A 19,024-nucleotide genomic window follows, 5' to 3' on the forward strand; every position below is an offset into this window, starting at 1 on the left:
ATCTTGATGAGTTTTACAAATTTGTGGTTTATGACTTTTTCATATGACGTCATTTGCTATCCAAAAATTATGTCATAGTTTTCATATTTTGAAATTCAAATTTTGAATTATTCAAACAAACTCATATGGAAAAAGGACCAAAACCTAAGTTGTGGATATTGATGAGTTTTGCTACTTTGCTGTTGACAACATTTTCATTTGAAATCATTTTTGATATCTTAGAATTTAATACATTTCTACCCGCAAAAGAAAATAAAAAAGAAAAATAGTCTTGGGCAAAGACGACTCCATTCTAGCCCAAATTGAGAGATAGGCCCAACTGCAACTTCGGTTGATACCAGCCGTCCATCTCTCGATCCGATGGTTGAGAACATTGTTTGCCTCCCAAGTTTCTCTTCACCACATGCACGGGAGGATCCCATGCATACCCCTCTCTCTCGACGCCGACGCCGCTCCCTGCTCCCATGGCGACCTCCCCTGCTCCCAACTTCTCCTCGTGCAGCACCAGCACCCCCTCCTCTTCCTCCCTGCGTCGCGCGCCCTCGCACTAGGCAAGCTACCATGCCCTAGCCGGCTTCGCTGGCCATGCCGGCCGCCGCCGTCGATGGCTAGGGATGGATGGGCGCACCGCCGAGCTGCCGGGCAGGTCGTAGCTACGCGCCACACGGCCGCTGCTGCCCATTCCACCACAGAGGCCCTGGCCGAGCTGGGCACCCCCTGGCTAGGTTGTGATGTTGTTCATCCTGCCCCCTTTCCCGCCACCAGATCCAGAGCATGGGCCTGCCCATAGTGAGATCCAAAGGCTGCTCCCGGAGGAGATGGCGGAGGAGGCAGATCTCGAGCCCCTTACCCCCAAGCATCGTGCACGACTCCCTGAAAGGTCCTTGTGTGGTTTTGGTAATTGAGTGACAACCCTAGATGGACTAATTGTGTTTATGTGAGATACATAGGTGATTAGTCCACAAGTACATGTGTGTGAGCAACACATGCCGTGAAGGTGAAAATGGTTTGGAGATGTTGCAAAGCTCACACATGTGATGATGAAGGAGCTTATTGCACATGAGACATGACATTGAGTCATGTGATCAAGGTAGAGAAGATTAAGACAAGACTTGGCTTGATGGAATGGTTGCAAGCGTGAAGGGCAAGTCAGAGGCTTTGGAGCGATGGACCGCATGGCGGTGAAGCTTGAGCAAGACTTGGCGCTGATGAACGAAGGCAACGATGAAAAGCAAGTGAAGTCAAGATCGATGAACCAATATGATCACATGATGATATGAAGTAGATCATATCATTGTTGATCATGTTGGTGCATGTGTTGCATCGACATTGGAGGAGATGGAATGGAATGCGTAAGGCAAAGGTATAACCTATGGCATTTCATTTCACCAGTCATAGGTGTGCAGAGAAGTTGATGACTGGGTTTATGATAGATGACCGTACTATCAAGAGGGGCAAACTTGTTTGCATATCGATCATCTAGTGCCACTCGAGTGATCTAACTTTGCATCGTCGCTAGGGTTGAGTGGCGTGGCAAGTTGAGTGGCTAATTCTTTGGAAAATGATTGTGAAAATGCTAACACACATACACATGGTGGTGCACACTTGGTGGTGTTGACATATTTGCAAAGGAGAAGAAGTTAGAGTTGTTGTAAATCAACCTTAGAGAAGAGAAAAAAGGTTTTTTGGTGTACTCCAAACTATAGGATGGTCCTTGGATTGGAATACTGCTTTGATCCATTGCGATTTGGATCAAGTATTCATGTGGGATGTGTAGCCCTCTGAGTAAGCTTTCCAAAATATCCAAGATCATCAAAATTGGAGTTCAGAGCTAAGAGTTATAGCCGTTTTAGCGCTGAAAGGTCTGTGACCGACGCTGGCGTGAAAAACGATCGGACGCTAGCGTGAAAAACGACCGGACGCTGGGTTCCAATGTCCGGTCAGCACCTGTGCATCCGGTCCCAGTGTCCGGTCAGTGTTTTTAGCGTGTCCAGAAGCGACCACACGCTGGGAGAGTACGGTCAGTGATGACCAGACGCGTCCGATCGCTGAAAACATCGCTGGAACCTCTCTGTAAGTGACCGGACGCTGGGTTTCACCGTCTGGTCGTTATGACCTACGCATCCGGTCAGTATGCGCTTTGCCTAGTGAAGGGGTAACGGCTAGTTTAGCCCTTGGGGCTATAAAAGGAGTGTGTGGCTGGCCTTGGTCTGGTCGCTTAGCACCCTCACGCCTATGAGCTTGTGTAGGAGTGCTTGGATGCCCTCTAACTCACTTGTGCTTGCAAGAGTGCGAATCGATTGCGAGTGAGTGTGATTCTAGTGTGTTGCATTGTGAGATTGCATCGAGTGGCACTAGGTGATCGAGTTGCAAGCTGGTGGTACTTGTTACTCTTGGAGGTTGCCACCTCCTAGACGGCTTGGTGGTGGTCTCCGTCGAAGCCCGCAAGAAGCTTGTGCGGTGCTTCGGAGAAGAGCTTTGTGAGAGGCATTGTGCTCGTCCCACGGGAGCCATGAAGAGCAACTCTAGTTGAGCGTGCCATTAAGCTACCCTCACTTTCGGGGTAGGTTCTTGTGGTGCCCGACGTACGGGCTTGGTGGGTGATGCCAATTAGCCGCCGAATCACCAAGTGAGCGGTTGACACAACAGGGACATAGCATATTGGCAAGCACGTGAACCTCAGGAGAAAATCATCGTGTCAACCTTGTTCTTCCTGTTGGTTTGCAATCCCCTTATACAAGCTTGTGATTACTTTTATATACATTGTGCTTGTGTAGTTGCTCTTATAATTAGTTAGCTTGTGTAGCTCACTAGTTACCTTCTTGCTTGTGTAGCATAGAAGTAGCTCCCTTGCGTGGCTAATTTGGTTTGTGTAACCTTGTTAGTCACTTTGCTTAGTTTTGTGTAGCTAAGTATTTGTGCTCTCTAATTTAGCATTGGTTGTCTTGTTATTGAGCATTGCTAGTGAGCTTAGTTGGCGTTGTGCTTTTGCTTACTAGCATGTGTAGGAGCTCCCTCATTATTTAAAATACTAGTGGCATAGGTTTGTGTGACCTTGCTCCTAGAATTGGTTAGGTGGGCTCTAGTTAGCCTGACACCTTTATTGCTTAACTAGGATCTTTGCAAGGTGCTAAAGAACATAGATAGAGGGTGTAGTATTGGCTAGACCAATAGTTTTAATTCCGCACTTGTTTTGGTTAGCCAACACGATTAAGTTTTATAAATGACTATTCACCCCCCTCTAGTCGTCATCTTGACCCTACAAGTGGTATCAGAGCGAGGTCTCTCATTTGTGGTCTTTACCGACCCGAGAGAATAGAACTTTGGGCTAGAAGTTGTTTGTGACTCACATATTTTTGATGGCACACACTATGCACGGTGGAAATGTCATATGCTTGATCATTTCCATGAATTGGGTCCCAAGGCATGGTGGATCATTGTTGTTGGTTTTTCTCATGATGCTTTGGATAAGGACAACCTAACCCAAGCGCAAGAGGATTGCTTACAACTTGATCATGCTCTTTATTATCTAATGTGTGCTTTATATGATGATGTTTTTAGACGTGTGTGGGACTTGGAAAGTGCTCATAATATGTGGATGGCACTCCAAACCTTCTACGATGACTCATCCACAAGTGATGATGGGAAATTCAAGGAGGATGATCACAAGGTGGAGGCACATGAGTGTGTTGAGCATAATCACAATTTGGTGATTGTGGAAGATTGCTCCACCTCATGGTCAAGTGATGATGATGATGATCGATCCACTACAAGTTCACTTGACAAGGTTGATGATGATGCCACAAATGTTGCACATAAAGATTCTACCTCAAGCACACTTGGTGGTGATGATTGATGATGATGGTTCATGCTCGGGCCATGATTGTGATGCTACTACAAGCTCTTCTATATCACCACATTGTTTCATGTCACAAGGTGACACCAAGGTATCAAATGATAATGTGGTTGATCATGTTGATTCATATAATGAGCTTGTGAGTAGACTTGCTAGCATGACCATGTCTTTAGAAATGAGAAAGCTAAAACAATGAAATTGGAAAATGAAAACTCATTTCTAAAGAACTCTTGTGAAGAACATAAGAAATTACTTGATGCTTTTAAATCTTCACATGATGAGCTAAAATTGAATCATGAGACACTACTTGCATCTCATGATGAATTATTAGAACAACATGCTTCTCTCATTAAAGTGTTTACAAAGAAACTTAAAAATAATGAGAGCTCATCACATGGATCAAATGATAAATTACAAAATGTTGCTAACCCTTGTGATATAGGCAAGAAGCATGTATCCACTCTTGTGATGATTTATTAGATATGGCATGCTCTTCACATATAGATGCTTATTCTACTTCATGTCTTGTGAGACTAAATAACCTTATTGAAGGAGAACAATGAAGCGCAATGAAACAAGGGAAGAAAACAAAAAAAAAGAGAACAATGAGCTCAATGAACAAGTGAAGAAATTGAGCAACAAGTTAGAGAGGTGCTACAACTCAAAAGTCACCTTTGAGCACATGTTGAAGACTCAAAAAAACTATGGTGACAAGTGTGGCCTTGGCTTCAAGAAGAAGATGACAAAGGGCGAAATAAAGATAGAAAGAAAGATGAAGAATCTACAACAAAGAAAGCTCTCTCATACCATATGCTACCGGTGTCATGAAACGGGACATTTTGGAAGTGGTTGCCCTAACATTGAGAAGCTCAAGAAGATAAAAGAAGAAGAGAGGCTCAAGCATGTGAAGTGCTTCAAGTGCCGCACTTAGGGTCACCTTACCTCAATGTGTCCAACCAAGCAATTGGTGAAGCAACTAGAAGAGCCTCAGCCAAAGCCACAAATTGAGCAAGAGAATACACCCTAAGAGCAAATCAAGATCAACCATGAAGATGGTGATTTGATGATAAAGAAGAAGAAAACTAGAAGGGGTGGAAAAGCAAGAGAAAGAGCATTGCGTCCAAGGATGAATCAAGATGCAAAGCAAATGAGCAAGAACAAAGAAGAGAAAATGGAGAAGATTGCTCACATGAGATGCTATAGTTGTGACATATTGGGCCACCTAGCTTTGGGTGGTCCAAACAAGCTTGAGAAGAAGGCTTAAGAAAACAAGGAGAAGCAAGGCAATGAGAAGCACAACATAAGCAAGGAAGAAAAGGCTCAAGCAAAAAGAAAGTGCTACTCATGTCAGGAAAGGGGACACATGACACATTCATGTCCCCTAGGTAACACTCCTGAGCCTATTTCAATTAATGATGATTCTATGCTTAGGAAGGATGGCAATGGTACCTCATTGGTTGCAATTGCAAAATATCCCGCTATTCATACTAAGGCTATGCCTAAGTATGTTGCTTCTAACTTGAGAGGACTCAAAATTGTTTGTGTACCATCAAAAAGTAGATGATTGATTGTAGGTATCATCAGTATTGGAGACTTGATTCAATTGATTTCATATTGATCATCATATATTGACTCAAGATATGAAGGTTAGTGCACATCCAAACCCAATGCCATGATAATTGAGTAAAGTCCAAATATGCTACATCATACAAGTGCTATAATTCAAGTTGTTAGTGATTCATTGGTTATATTTGATGGTTTGCAAATAATTGAGTTGAAGCTTGCAAGTTGGATGATTATGAGCTAACCAAGGTATATCTCTTATTTATCATTTCATTTAGATGCATATGAGTTGATTGAACTAGACAAATATGCAAAGTTGCTTGCTATAAGTTGATTGAATGGATAATTTGATTAGTAATTAAGTTTGGATTGATTTGTGTTGGATAAATTCATGAGATGACTTTTATTAAGCGGCTTAAATGGATATACGTCTTATAGAAGTATTCAAACAAGTTAGTTTCAAGTTTGATTCATATTTGATGAAGTATAGCTCAACTGTTGAAATATGTCCTATATTGTAAAATCTGAGCTAGCTGTGATCTTAGCCATGTTTGAGTGATCAAAACTTATTGGATTGGCATTAAAATTGGTATACATGCTCTAGACTTATGGTATGAGATGCTGTAGAAATTTCATGAAAATTGGATAAGAAATGCTTCGATTTTGGAGTGGATCTTGTCAGCTATAGTGCAGCAGTTTTCAGCATATAGCAGTGGTGGAAGAATTGAAATCTAGTAGCAATCTAGAAGTCAACTAAATCTTAAATTTTTACAGCTGCTAGATAACTTAGTAATGCACACCTCCACCAAATTTGATGGTATTTGGATTTGTACTTTGGGAAATATGCTTATTTCTTTGAAGGGTACAGAATATGCCAGAAAAGTGATAAATGTTGGATTGATCTAGAGTCACTTTGATTGAAAGGTCCTCAAGTTGGAAACATGTTTACAAGTGGTTGAGGTACCTAAGTTTGGTTTTGAGATGATTTAGAAGCATGACAAGCAAAGAGTACAAGGCCATTTGATTGTGTAGTGTACTTTGCACACATTCGGTACTCAAATTGGAAGATCAAGATCAAACTCAAGATGAAGATGAAGTTTAAGTTCTAGTGACTATTGGAAATCATTTGGTAGAAAGAAAAGGGCTTAAACAAGTAGAAAGAAAAGGACTTAGAGAAGGAATCAAGGTTACTCATCAAGTTAAGTTCATCACTTGGATCAATCAATCAAGTTATTTCAAGTGAGTATCAAGAATGGTTCTTTAGTGAGAGGTCACTTCTCCCTAGTGTAGGGGCTTGCTGCCTATGTGTAGGTAAACCAAGTATGGTACTTGGAAGGCTAACATGGAAGTGGTGATCAAGACATTTAAGATGCTTAGTTGAAGCAATCAAAAGGGTTGATCAAGAAAGCAAGCAACACCCAAAAGAGAGCTAGTCATGATATTTGAGTGGTATTCTCACATTGATGCTCTCATGCAAGTAAAGATCAAAAGATGAAGTAAGCCAACCACAACAAGAAAGTGAACTTGATCATAAGTGGTATTCATTTCATATGGGTGAAGAATGGAATTCAAAATGGTATCTATTGGTCTTCACCAAGCTTATAATTGGACTTCACATTGCTATTGGAGTAATGAATTGGAATCTATATGACTATCCTCTACTCCAACATAGCAAAGGTATCATTGTAATGTGCATGATCATTTCATCCCTTACTAGTATGCGGTTAGTGCATATAGTACATACTTCATAGGATCATGCATAACAAATGAAATGTTTACATTCATAGCCTACCACTTTGCTTGAATGATTAATTGATCTAGTGGTTAGTATATGAACTTGTTCATGAGCTAGTGAACCAATTACTTGACTTAATTTGGATTGCTAACAAGTGACAAGTACAACATTGGCAAGATAACCCTTGCAAGAGGTGTGAAGAAGCTTGTCATTGGTTCAAACCGGACTTGGAAGCTTAGGCAAATCAATTTAGTTCAAGTCAACATTAGAAGCTCATGATAATGATAAGAGTACAAGCACAAGACAACAATGCAAATGGATATCTAGTTTGGTTGTTTCAAGTGGTATCTAGACTCAAGTATTTCATCAAGAATTCACAAGTGATGTCTAGATCAACTCACAAGTGATATCCTATAAGTGGTACTCATAAAATAACAAAGGGTATCAATCATGCAAGACGATGGTTCCACAAGTGATCTTCAACTTTAAGTGATCATCAAATGAAGAATGTATCCCTCATCTACAAGAGCTCAAGTGTATCAAATGGATGACCCATGCTATCACATAGGGGAGGTGTCCCACAAATTGATATCAAGATCAAAGATCCTATGTGTGGTATCTCAAGAAGCCCTACACAAGATACAAGTGGTACAAGTACAAGTGGTATCTACAAGTGGTGTCATTCCAACAATCAAGTGATGTCCATAAAAAATACAAGATTCAAGCCTCAACCATCTACCCCAAATGCATACCTTTGCATCAATGAGAAGCACACCTTTTTTTGGAAATTGATGACAAAGGGGGGAGAGATTGTACAAAGATATGAAAGCTTTGAGATTGAGATTGTACAAGAGAGAGAGATAAGATATGAAAGCTTTGGAGAGATTGAGACAAGAAGTAGAGGTTGGACATGGACATGGACAAAGAGGAGAGCAACATTGAAGAAAATAGATGGAATCAAAATTCTTGGACAAGAGAAGCACACAAGTAGGGGGAGCAAGCTCATAAACTTTGATTGATTGCATTTGATATGTGCATATTCATGTGCTTGCTTGCATTGTATAAAGTTTTTTAATTTCAATATGCATGCTTATGTGGTGTATGCTAGTTGTAGAATTTGTTTGATGAAATAAAAACTAGCATGCATAGGATGATAGCTTAGACACTTGGTATGTTCTTCAAGTAATGCTAGTACCTCGCTTTTAATGTCTGATCTCACAAGGTATCTAGTGTTTTTATTTCCAAGTGATCTCTAGCTAACCATGGTGCTAAGGATGAACTTAAAGGTGCAACTCCGATTGGTATCACACTTTAAAGGTTTACTCTATACATCTTAGCATCATTTGAGTAGCAATTACTCTCCCATAATTTCAATCTATGCATACTGAAAGGATCAAATGCCCAAGAGGGGGGTGAATTGGGCTAATTCTAAATTTCTTGCAATAATCAAATCCTACGGATCGCCCAATAACCCCTTGTGCCTAGAAAAGTGTTTCTATCAAACTAACGCACAAAAGGACTTGTAACGTATATTCCAAACTACTCTAGCATGGCAATTCTATGAATGTACAAGACAAGTATTGAATTGCTCAAAGCAAATACTCAAAGTGAATGCTCAAAGTAAGGAGAGAGAGGAACGCGGTGATGTTTTGCCGAGGTATCGGAGAGTCGCCACTCCCACACTAGTCCTCGTTGGAGCACCCGCGTAAGGGTGTAGCTCCCCCCTTAATCAGCGCAAGGATCAAGTGCTCTCTACGGGTTGATTCTTCGACACTCCGTCACGGTGAATCACCCAAAGCCGCTCACAACTTGAGTTGGGTCACCCACAAGCTCCGTCGGGTGATCACCAAGCTCCCAATCACCACCAAGCCGTCTAGGTGATGGTGATCACCAAGAGTAACAAGCACGAACTCTCACTTGACCACGCGAAGCCTAATGAGAAGATGGATGCCACACTTGGCTACTCTTGATTCACTAATGAGGCTACTCTCTTGGATTCTCAAATCTCAATCACCTCACTAGGACCTTGCTCTTCTGGCACTCACAAATGTGTTTCTCAACTGTTGGAATAAGCAAACAGTAACTCCACACACGAGTGGAGCTTCTATTTATAAGGCAGCCTGAAAAATGAACCGTTATGAGCTTCTACGGGGTGAACCGGACGCTCCGGTCAGTTCAACCCGCGAACCAGTGAAATTGAGTTGACCGGACGCTGGCAGGGTCGGTCACCACTGGCCGGACATGTCCAGTCGTATTAAACCCTTATTGGAACCTTACTGGACTCGACCGAACGCTGAACCACTAGGGTCCGGTCAGTACTGACCGAACGCGTCGGTCCACAGATTCCCTTCTCTAGAACCTTACTGGAGTCGACCGGACGCTGCCTTTCAGCGTCCGGTCACTTGACCTCTCCAGCGTCCGTCGCACCAACACAGACTGCTGATCAAATGAACTGACCGGACCATGCGGCCAGCGTCCCGGTCAGCATTTGACCCTTCATTCACTTCCAACTCTTGAACATATGTGAATGAAGTTTGCTCCAAAGGATCTTAGGCATTCATAGGAGCTACCTAGAGTTAGTTTTAACAAGTGTGCACCACACCTAACTCACTAGACTCAACTAGGTCAAGCTACCCGTCCATACCCCCCTTAATAGTACGGCCAAGAAAAAACAAAGTCCTAAACTACTCTAAGTGTCTCTCCAACTCCAATCGACACTTAGAAACTAGTCATCCTTAACCTTGTCGTCCATCCTTTGAAAACCAAAACGATTTCCATCGTAGGGGCATGAAAACCTTGATTGCCCAATTGATCTCCATTACCATGACCTAACTTACTTGTCTCTGCAAAACACACGTTAGTCATAGTAATCTTGTATTGTCATTAATCACTGAAACCCAACTAGGGCCCTAGATGCTTTCACATACGTGTGAGCTTCAAAACAAACACTCTAGCACATATGTAGGGGGGGAGCTAATACTACCATTTTGGGCTTGTGGTACTTGTCCAAAATTATTTATACATGGTAAAATTGCTTTGGGCAAGCAACATGAATCCAAATGAGCTTAATTTCCATATCTTTGTAGAGTTGTCATCAATTACCAAAAAGGAGGAGATTGAAAGGTCCTTGTGTTGGTTTTGGTAATTGAGTGACAACCCTAGATGGACTAATTGTGTTTATGTGAGATACATAGGTTATTAGTCCACAAGTACATATGTATGAACAACATATGCCATGAAGGTGAAAATGGTTTGGAGATGTTGCAAAGCTCACACATGTGATGATGAAGGAGCTTATTGCACATGAGACATGACATTGAGTCATGTGATCAAGGTGGAGAAGGATCAAGACAAGACATGGCTGATGGACCGGTTTGTAAGCGTGAAGGGCAAGTCAGAGGCTTTAGAGCGATGGACCGCGTGGCGGTGAAGCTTGAGCAACACTTGGCGCCGATGGACGAAGGCAACGGTGAAAAAGTAGGTGAAGTCAAGATCGATGAACCAATATGATCACATGATGATATGAAGTGGATCATATCATTGTTGATCATATTGGTGCATGTGTTGCATCGACATTGGAAGGAGATGGAATGGAATGCGCAAGACAAAGGTATAACCTAGGGCATTTCATTCACCGGTCATAGGTGTGTAGAGAAGTTGATGACCGGGTTTAGGATAGATGGCCGTACTATCAAGAGGGGCAAACTTGTTTGCATATCAGTCATCTAGTGCCACTCGAGTGATCTAACTTTGCATCGTCGCTAGGATTGAGTGGTGTGGCAAGTTGAGTGGCTAATTCTTTGGAAAATGATTGTGAAAATGCTAACACACATACACATGGTGGTGCACACTTGGTGGTGTTACACATTTGCAAAGGAGAAGAAGTTAGAGTTGTTGTAAATCAACTTAGAGAAGAGAAAAAGGTTTTTGGTGTACTCCAAACTATAGGATGGTCCTTGTATTGGAATACTGCTTTGATCCATTGTGATTTGGATCAAGTATTCATGTGGGATGTGTAGCCCTCTGAGTAAGCTTTCTAAAATGTCTAAGATCATCGAAATCGGAGTTCAGAGCTAAGAGTTATAGATGTTTTAGCGCTGAAAGGTCTGTGACCGGACGCTGGCGCGAAAAACGACCGGACGCTGGGTTCCAGCGTTCGGTCAACACCTGCGTGTCCGGTCCCAGCGTCCGATCAGTGTTTTTAGCATGTCCTGAAGCGACCGGACGCTGGGAGAGTCCGGTCAGGTGGATGACCAGACGTGTCCGATCGCTGAAAAACATCGCTAGAACCTCTCTGTAGTGACTAGATGCTGTGTTTCAACGTCCGGTCGTTCTGACCTGCGCGTCCAGTCAGTACGCGCTTTGCCCAATGAAGGGGTAATGGCTAGTTTAGCCCTTGGGGCTATAAAAGGAGTGTGTGGCCAGCCTTGGGCTGGTCGCTTAGCACCTTCACGCCTATGTGGCTTGTGGTAGGAGTGCTTGGATGCCCTCTAACTCACTTGTGCTTGCAAGAGTGTGAATCGATTGTGAGTGGGTGTGATTCTAGTGCGTTGCATTGTGAGATTGCATCGAGTGGCACTAGGTGATCGAGTTGCAAGCCGGTGGTGCTTGTTACTCTTGGAGGTTGCCACCTCCTAGACGGCTTGTGGTGGTCTCCGTCGAAGCCCGCAAGAAGTTTGTGCGGTGTGCTCCGGAGAAGAGCTTTGTGAGGGGCATTGTGCTTGCCCCGCGGGAGCTGCGAAAGAGCAACTCTAGTTGAGCGTGTCATTGAAATACCCTCACTTTTGGGGTAGGTTCTTGTGGTGCCCGACGTGCGGGCTTGGTGGGTGATGCCAATTAGCAGCCGAACCACCAAGTGAGCGGTCGACACAACGGGGACATAGCGTGTTGGCAAGCACGTAAACCTCAGGAGAAAATCATTGTGTCAACCTTGTTCTTCCCGTTGGTTTGCAATCCCCTTACACAAGCTTGTGATTACTTTTATATACATTGTGCTTGTGTAGTTGCTCTTATAATTAGTTAGCTTGTGTAGCTCACTAGTTACCTTCTTGCTTGTGTAGCATAGAAGTAGCTCCCTTGCGTGGCTAATTTGGTTTGTGTAACCTTGTTAGTCACTTTGCTTAGTTTGTGTAGCTAAGTATTTGCGCTCTAATTTGGCATTGGTTGTCTTGTTATTGAGCATTGCTAGTGAGCTTAGTTGGTTTTATGCTTTTGCTTACTAGCATGTGTAGGAGCTCCCTCATGCTTAAAATACTAGTGGCATATGTTTGTGTGACCTTGCTCCTAGAATTGGTTAGGTGAGCTCTAGTTAGCCTGACACCTTTGTTGCTTAACTAGGATCTTTGCAAGGTGCTAAAGAACATAGATAAAGGGGTGTAGTCTTGGCTAGACCAATAGTTTTAATTCCGCACTTGTTTCGGTTAGCCGACACGATTAAGTTTTTGAAACGACTATTCACCCCCCTCTAGTCGCCATCTCGACCCTACACTCCCTCAGCCCCTGGCGGCATGCACGCCCCCCAGCTCCCGGCGGTGCCTGTCGCTGCTGCGTGACCCTGCTCCTCCCCTAGGGATTGTCGATGTCGAGGTCGATGAGCCACGGATGCCACTACCACAACATCCCCAGCATCTAGCAAGGCAAGCTCCGATCCCCTTCCTCCCACTACCCTCTCTCATGGCATCGTCTCTTCTCTGCACAGGTCAATGGCATGGTGGCGACGAGCAGGTACCAAATCAATGTATTCTGTTTTTTTTGCTCAGGTACTACTACTAGATCCGTGTGGCCTTCTACTCCTCCCTTCTGAATTAACTATTAGGCAAATTTGATGCTACAACTAAGCTAGGAGTTCATTGGGGAGGGAAAATATTGGCATCACAGCACATTCGGTACCATTGCAACATATACAACATCTCGATCTACTTTTGCAACATCCGCATGAAACAGTTGCAACATACCTATGAAACACCTGAAACACATGAAACATACGTTTGCAACATGCATTTTCAGCACATCGCATGGAGAACCGTCGGCGTGTGGAGTTAGTCGGAGGCAGCGGCCCGACGGCGCTTGTACATGGGGGGGCTGGCGCGAGACGGTAGGAAGGCAGCCACACGACGTGACAGGGAGCCAGAGGGCAGCCATGGCTCAGAGGTGGCCAGGCGCCGCACCTGACAGGCAGGGCCCAAAGTCCAGGGGCCGAACGCCGTGCCTGGCAGGCAGGGCCGGCAGCCGAACGCCGTGGCTCGGAGGTGGCCGTCCATCGCGCTTGGCAATCCAGTGCCCGTGCGCTGCTCCTCGAAGGCGGCAGGCGAGCGGATAGGAGTGACAAGCCGATAGGAGCAACGAGCAGATAAAAGCGACGATCGTTTTTTTATTAAAAACGGACAAGGGGATTTGAGGAAGGCGTTGGGCCGGTCCACTACACATCTGGGGGCAGCGTCCGGATAGGTAGGGACGGACGAATGTATAAGCCACCCCCACCATTTGTCCAGCCAATCCACCCCACCCCACCATTTCTGTTCCTCGATTCAAACCCAACCAAACTATTATAGGTACTACCCCAAACCAAACCAGACCATTAGACTCTCCGACTATCTCCAACAACGATATCCAAAATATAAGACCCATTTGATATTTGGGTAGCACTACAGACAAAAAGTTCAATACTTATTTTTTGTTTTCTCGAACAACAGGACCTAAAAGAAAACCATTTCTGAAAAATAATTTTTTAGGAGAGAGCATGCCCGTATTTGGGGTTGTACCTCACCTGCCACCTAAAATGGATCTTCAATATAGGTACTTTATTGGAGGCCGATACACTACCATCGAAGACCCATTTTGGGTTTAAGTGCACTTATGGTACTCCGTTGGAGATAGCCATGTTAACCTGTTCCACAAGCCGAAACCTCACATAACAGTATTCAATTGGTTTGTATATGTGGATACAGTAATTCTTGTGAACAAAAATATTTGGTTGCTTGTATAAGCAAATATATAGATTATTTACATGAGGCTGGCGTGTGGGTCATTTCCTGTGCGCTGCATCTGGGGGCCAGGCTCTCGATTTGGCCACACCGCGAGGTGTAGGATGCGGCCATATATTTGCAACTGCGGAGCCATAAATTTGATAGGTAGCAAATTTACTTCTCTCAAAGATTCTACAGCTGGGCAGATATAGGAGCGCAACGTCAGGGCAACCAAACATGTCCTTAACGTATCATCAGGAGCTACCATCTTTTGTTGTAGTTGTATAGTTGTCAAGTGATAGATTAGTATGGCGGACTATAAGGGTGTGTTCGGTAAGGATCTAGATTCTCATAGAAACGCTTCGGATCCGGCTTCTTAAGAAACGTTTCAGACAATGACTTCGTAAGATCGTTTGGCTGGTGGGTTAGATTCTGATCCCTGAAGAAATTATTTTTTATATAAAAAATAATATTAATAAGAAATGTTCAAAAAATAAGAATTTTTTATGGTTGAAGATCTACTTAAATACTATTCATTTTAATTTGTTGCACTTAGAAAGGAAGGTCCCGTTCGCGTGTCTTTAAACCCGGCTTGATTTGTTTTTTTTTTTTTCATCCGAAACAGTGTTTTTCTCTCACAGATTCCTCCAGATTCTTCCAAAATTCCTCCGAGCGCACGCGACCGAAAATGGGAAAAAAATACAATTGCTAATGAAGAGAAGATGGAAGAAACACAATCGAACGAAACTACTCCTAGGCCGTTTCACCAGCATAGCGTAAAAAATGAGAATCGTTGCACTGGTTTCTTGGCCAAAACGCTGTGCCTTATTTCGTTTGGCACTGATTCGTGGGATCCACGGCAGAATCGGAAACGTTCATGCTTGCCAAAGGCGCCCTAAGATAATCGTAGACTAAAATTAGAGAACAAGTTCTATTGCATAAGCTACGGAAAGTTCAGAAGTATGTATAGCCAACAAGATAGGTTTAAGTGGAACTCAATAAGAATGGTATTTTCACGAAGCAATTAAAATGTATAAAAAGTTAGTAAACCAAAAGGAGCAACGGTAAAGAGACCATTTGACACCTCCTCTTTAACTGTTATGTGGCGCTCTTTGCTTGGAGAGTGATTCAAGCTGCATTTGGTTTACGCCCAAGATTAAGGTGGCATGTCCTACATTGAAGACCATAGCATTCGAGATCTTCACCAATCATGAGTGGATGTCTTCTAATAGCTTAGTGCTTGTGTTTGGTTCCCACATACTAAAGTTTTAGTCCCGTCACATCGGATGTTTGATGCTAATTAGAAGTATTAAATATAGACTAATTAAAAATAAATTATACAGATGGAGGCTAATTTGCGAGACGAATTTTTAAGCCTAATTAGTCCATGATTCGACAATGTGGTGCTATAGTAAATATCCGCTAATCATGAATTAATTAGGCTTAATAGAATTGTCTCGCTAATTAGTCTACTACTGTGCAATTAGTTTTATAATTAGCTCAACGTCTGATATGACACGGACTAAACTTTAGCTCCTAGATCCAAACAACCAGTTAATTAGTATGTGGCTTGAATTGACATTTTGTTTCCTTCTCTTGATTGCTATTTTAGGAGCATGTTTTATAAGCCCGAGGCTATAATAGAAATGTAATGACAAATGATTAAGTGATAACTTGCAAGGACTAGAATGAAATTCCTTTTTTTCTAAAAGTGGGATCTACTAACTCCGAAGTACAACCTTTTTAAAGTTAATATATATATAAAGTAACGCTTGAAATCTTTTGAAGGTGAGGAGGGCCGATGTAATAAAAACATACGGGAATTTGAAAAAAGAAACAAAAAGAACTTTAGCAATTTAATTTTGATTATTTTGGTTGAATGAAATTCTCTTGAAATTAATAATGTTACTAAATTGATTTATTGTTTTTAATTTTAGTGCCTTAATTCTTTAACCTATTTATTTACATCTTCTTATATTTTTGGAATTCTCCTTGTTTTCTAAATTTAGCAATATAAAGTACTGCAGATAGGCCCACAACTTGGCCCGAATCACTTTCTAAATTTGAAAAGAAAAACAAGGGGGTTTGAAAGAAAAAGTAACTTTAGCAATATAGGTTTGAATTTCTTTTCATGAAATGAAATTCTTTTGAAATTAGTAATGTTATTACATTGATGGTTCACTTTTTATTACTTTAATTAAGACTTCCAGTGTATGGGATCTAAACAACGAGAGCCATTTCAACTTGGAACTATAAACTCAAAATATTAGGGAAAATTTGGAAGAAAAAAAAAACACAAAGAACTTTAGCAATGGAAGGTTTTTCGTGGAATGGAATTATCTTGACACTGATAATATTACAATGGGGCTATATTTTACAAATCTACTGTTTTATTAGTTTTTTAATCCACTTAACTTATAGGGTTTCATATGTTGTTACATGCCTTTTTTTCCAGATTTCAGAAAATTCTCCTCGTTTTTCCGTTCCCCGTTCAGAAATAGGGCCGAGTATTGCAGATAGGCCCACGCAAACTGGCCCAACCTGCGTGCCAGCGTAGTACTGACGCGTATCCTACCGTATACGTACAGCGCAGTTGTAACGCGTATCCTGCGTGTATAAAATACGCTCCTACCTCGCCGTCTCCCTCCCTCCTCTGTTTCGCGCCACATCTAATTTGATCCAATCCGATCCAGTCGCCGAAACCCTCGCCGTCGCTTTCGATCTGGCTCGCTCTCGCCATCTGATCCAGTCGCCGAAACCCGCGCCCTCGGTCTCGCTTTCGTTCACTCTCGCTCTCGCAATGGCCGCCGCTGCCGCCATCGGCCTGTGCGAGGACGACCGGGGGATCCCCCGATCTCTCCCCCTCCTCGCAGCGCTCGTCGAGGAGGATGCCCGCCTCCACGCCGCCGCCGCCGCCGCCGCCGCCTCCCAACCCGCCGGAAGCGATCTGGTCCGCGCCTTCCGCGGGCGGACGGTTCCCAAGGTGCCAATCCGGGACTTCCTCGAGCGGATCTATGTGCTGGTTCGGTCGGAGGCCGCCACCGGACAAGTGATCCGCGTCGACGGTACGTGTTTCGTGCTCGCTGGCGTTTATCTGACGCGATTCATCGGCAGCCACGCGGCGCGGGTGGCGGGGATCGTGGTGGAGCCGTCCACCGCGCACCGGCTGGTGGCTGTCGCGCTTTTCCTCGGCGGACACTCCCCCAAGAACTGGGCCGCCGTGTTCGAGGCCGCCTCAGACCGCGCGATCCGCACCGGCGAGATCGCAGGCCTAGAGGAGCGGTTCTTGCGCGCGATCAGCTCCCGCTTGTTCGTGGACGGCTACGAGTTCAAGTGCTTCTGCGGGGTGCTGGAGAAGGTGCCCCTGCCGCCGCGCGGGAGCTGCGCCAGTAGGAAGAGGCAGGCGGACGCCATGGCCGGAGACGAAGAGGAGGAGCACCGCCGCGTCCGCACTTGCCTGCCACCACCCACCGTGATGTCCAATTAGGATTCTAAACTGAAATTTTTACGAACTCAATTCAGTCAATTCTTATTGTTTTCGTTGCTTGTTTTACTTGGTCTGTTTTGATTTTGCTGTAGGCACAGGGCTTTGAGAAGAAGATGGTGAAATTTCGTGGCTGGAGGCTAAAGGACACAGTCCACAAGTTGTTTTCGTTTTGGTCATCTGCTCGTGGCCAGGGCCACAAGTGGAGTTTTCGTTTGGGTCAACTGCTCGTCACCAGGGCCAGTCAAGGTTGTCTAACAATTCGAGCTGCAGCCGCTGTTATCTCCTTGGAAGAGTTTATTAATTTCTGTAGATTTCTTAAGATTTGAAGTCAATGGGAAGGGCACAGTTGACAGTATTGTGTTCTGAACTCTGAAGGTTTAGTGGTTATGGTACTTTAGCTACTGTCAAGTCACTCAAAGAGTATAATGTCCTGTCAGATGTCAAGTTAATAGAAATGCATAATGTTGTGGTACTCCTTGTTAGTGAAGTATATCAGGTGATTAGGATGTGGTTCTTATGTGGTTCTTCAGTACCAGATTCATGTGTGATTCTTCTTGTCTGTGTGTGTATAAAGTGTTATTCTTAACACCTGTGTCACTTCCAGAGATGAGGAGTTGCACCACCCCGTCTGAGCTTGCCGGCCACCACCCGCCGTGATGTCCAATTACGATTTTTCAAACTGAAATACTAACGAATTGAATTCAGTGGATTCTTCTTGTTTTACTTCGTCTGTCTTATCGTTTTGGCTGTAGGCACAAGGCCGTGAGGAGAAGAATCCTTTTGGCTGTAGGCACAAGGCCGTGAGGAGAAGATGGTGGATGCTCGTGGCTGGAGGGAAGGTGTCTTCGATTCAGTCAATCAATTCTCCTTGTTTTGGTTGCTTATTCTACTTAGTCTGTCTTGTTTTGCTGTAGGCAGTAGGCACAGGGCTGTGAAGAGAAGACGTTGGATGCTCATGACCAGAGGGAAGGTTTCATCGATTCAGTCAGCATTCAATTCATTCCATTCAATCAATTCTCCTTGTTTTGGTTGCTTCTTCTGTCTTGACTTTGCTGTAGGCACAGGGCTGAGAGGAGAAGACGGTGGATGCTCACATGCTCGTGGCCAGCTGCAAGTCGCCAGGGATGCTCGTTGCTGGGCCCGAAGTGGACGAGATGCTCTCCCTGGACCAGAAGCCACAGAACTGCTCCTGGAGGTTTCAGTAGTGACTGGTCTTAAAACCAGTCTGGGTGGTTATCGATCTGCGCCCGTGTATTTCTGCATCGTGCTGTCCGTTTCATCAGCTCTTTGTTTGCTTGCAGCTCTTGTACAGACCTCGTCGTTGCTGCTCACTAGCAGAGCAGCTTGCTGTGTTTTATATGTACTGGATCGTCAAGTACCAACTAAAACCTGTGTTTCTTCAGACCGTTGTGTGTTGT

The 19,024-nt window shown here is 43.8% G+C and overlaps 1 protein-coding gene across 5 annotated transcripts; it reads left to right on the forward strand.

The window, feature by feature from the left end:
- The first annotated feature begins 16,784 nt into the window (after positions 1–16,784).
- LOC136551604 (cyclin-P4-1-like) lies at positions 16,785–19,024 on the forward strand. 5 transcript variants are annotated; one of them, XR_010782634.1, is made up of 3 exons: positions 16,785–17,852; positions 18,359–18,445; positions 18,521–19,024. XR_010782634.1 is itself a non-coding variant. In XM_066543152.1 (1 exon), exon 1 carries the CDS (start codon positions 16,920–16,922, stop codon positions 17,604–17,606), a length of 687 nt encoding a protein of 228 aa, XP_066399249.1. In that variant the 5' UTR covers positions 16,785–16,919; the 3' UTR covers positions 17,607–18,121. The 5 variants fall into 5 exon arrangements, 1 of the variants encoding a protein (XP_066399249.1); XR_010782635.1 differs by having other exon boundaries at positions 18,525–19,024; XR_010782632.1 differs by having other exon boundaries at positions 18,211–19,023.

Source organism: Miscanthus floridulus, chromosome 4, assembly GCF_019320115.1.
Source record: "Miscanthus floridulus cultivar M001 chromosome 4, ASM1932011v1, whole genome shotgun sequence".
NCBI lineage: Eukaryota > Viridiplantae > Streptophyta > Magnoliopsida > Poales > Poaceae > Miscanthus > Miscanthus floridulus.

What these genes read in the sequence shown, in the direction of transcription:
- LOC136551604 (XM_066543152.1), top strand. Translation starts at nt 16,920, where the DNA reads ATGGCCGCCGCTGCCGCCATCGGCCTGTGCGAGGACGACCGGGGGATC.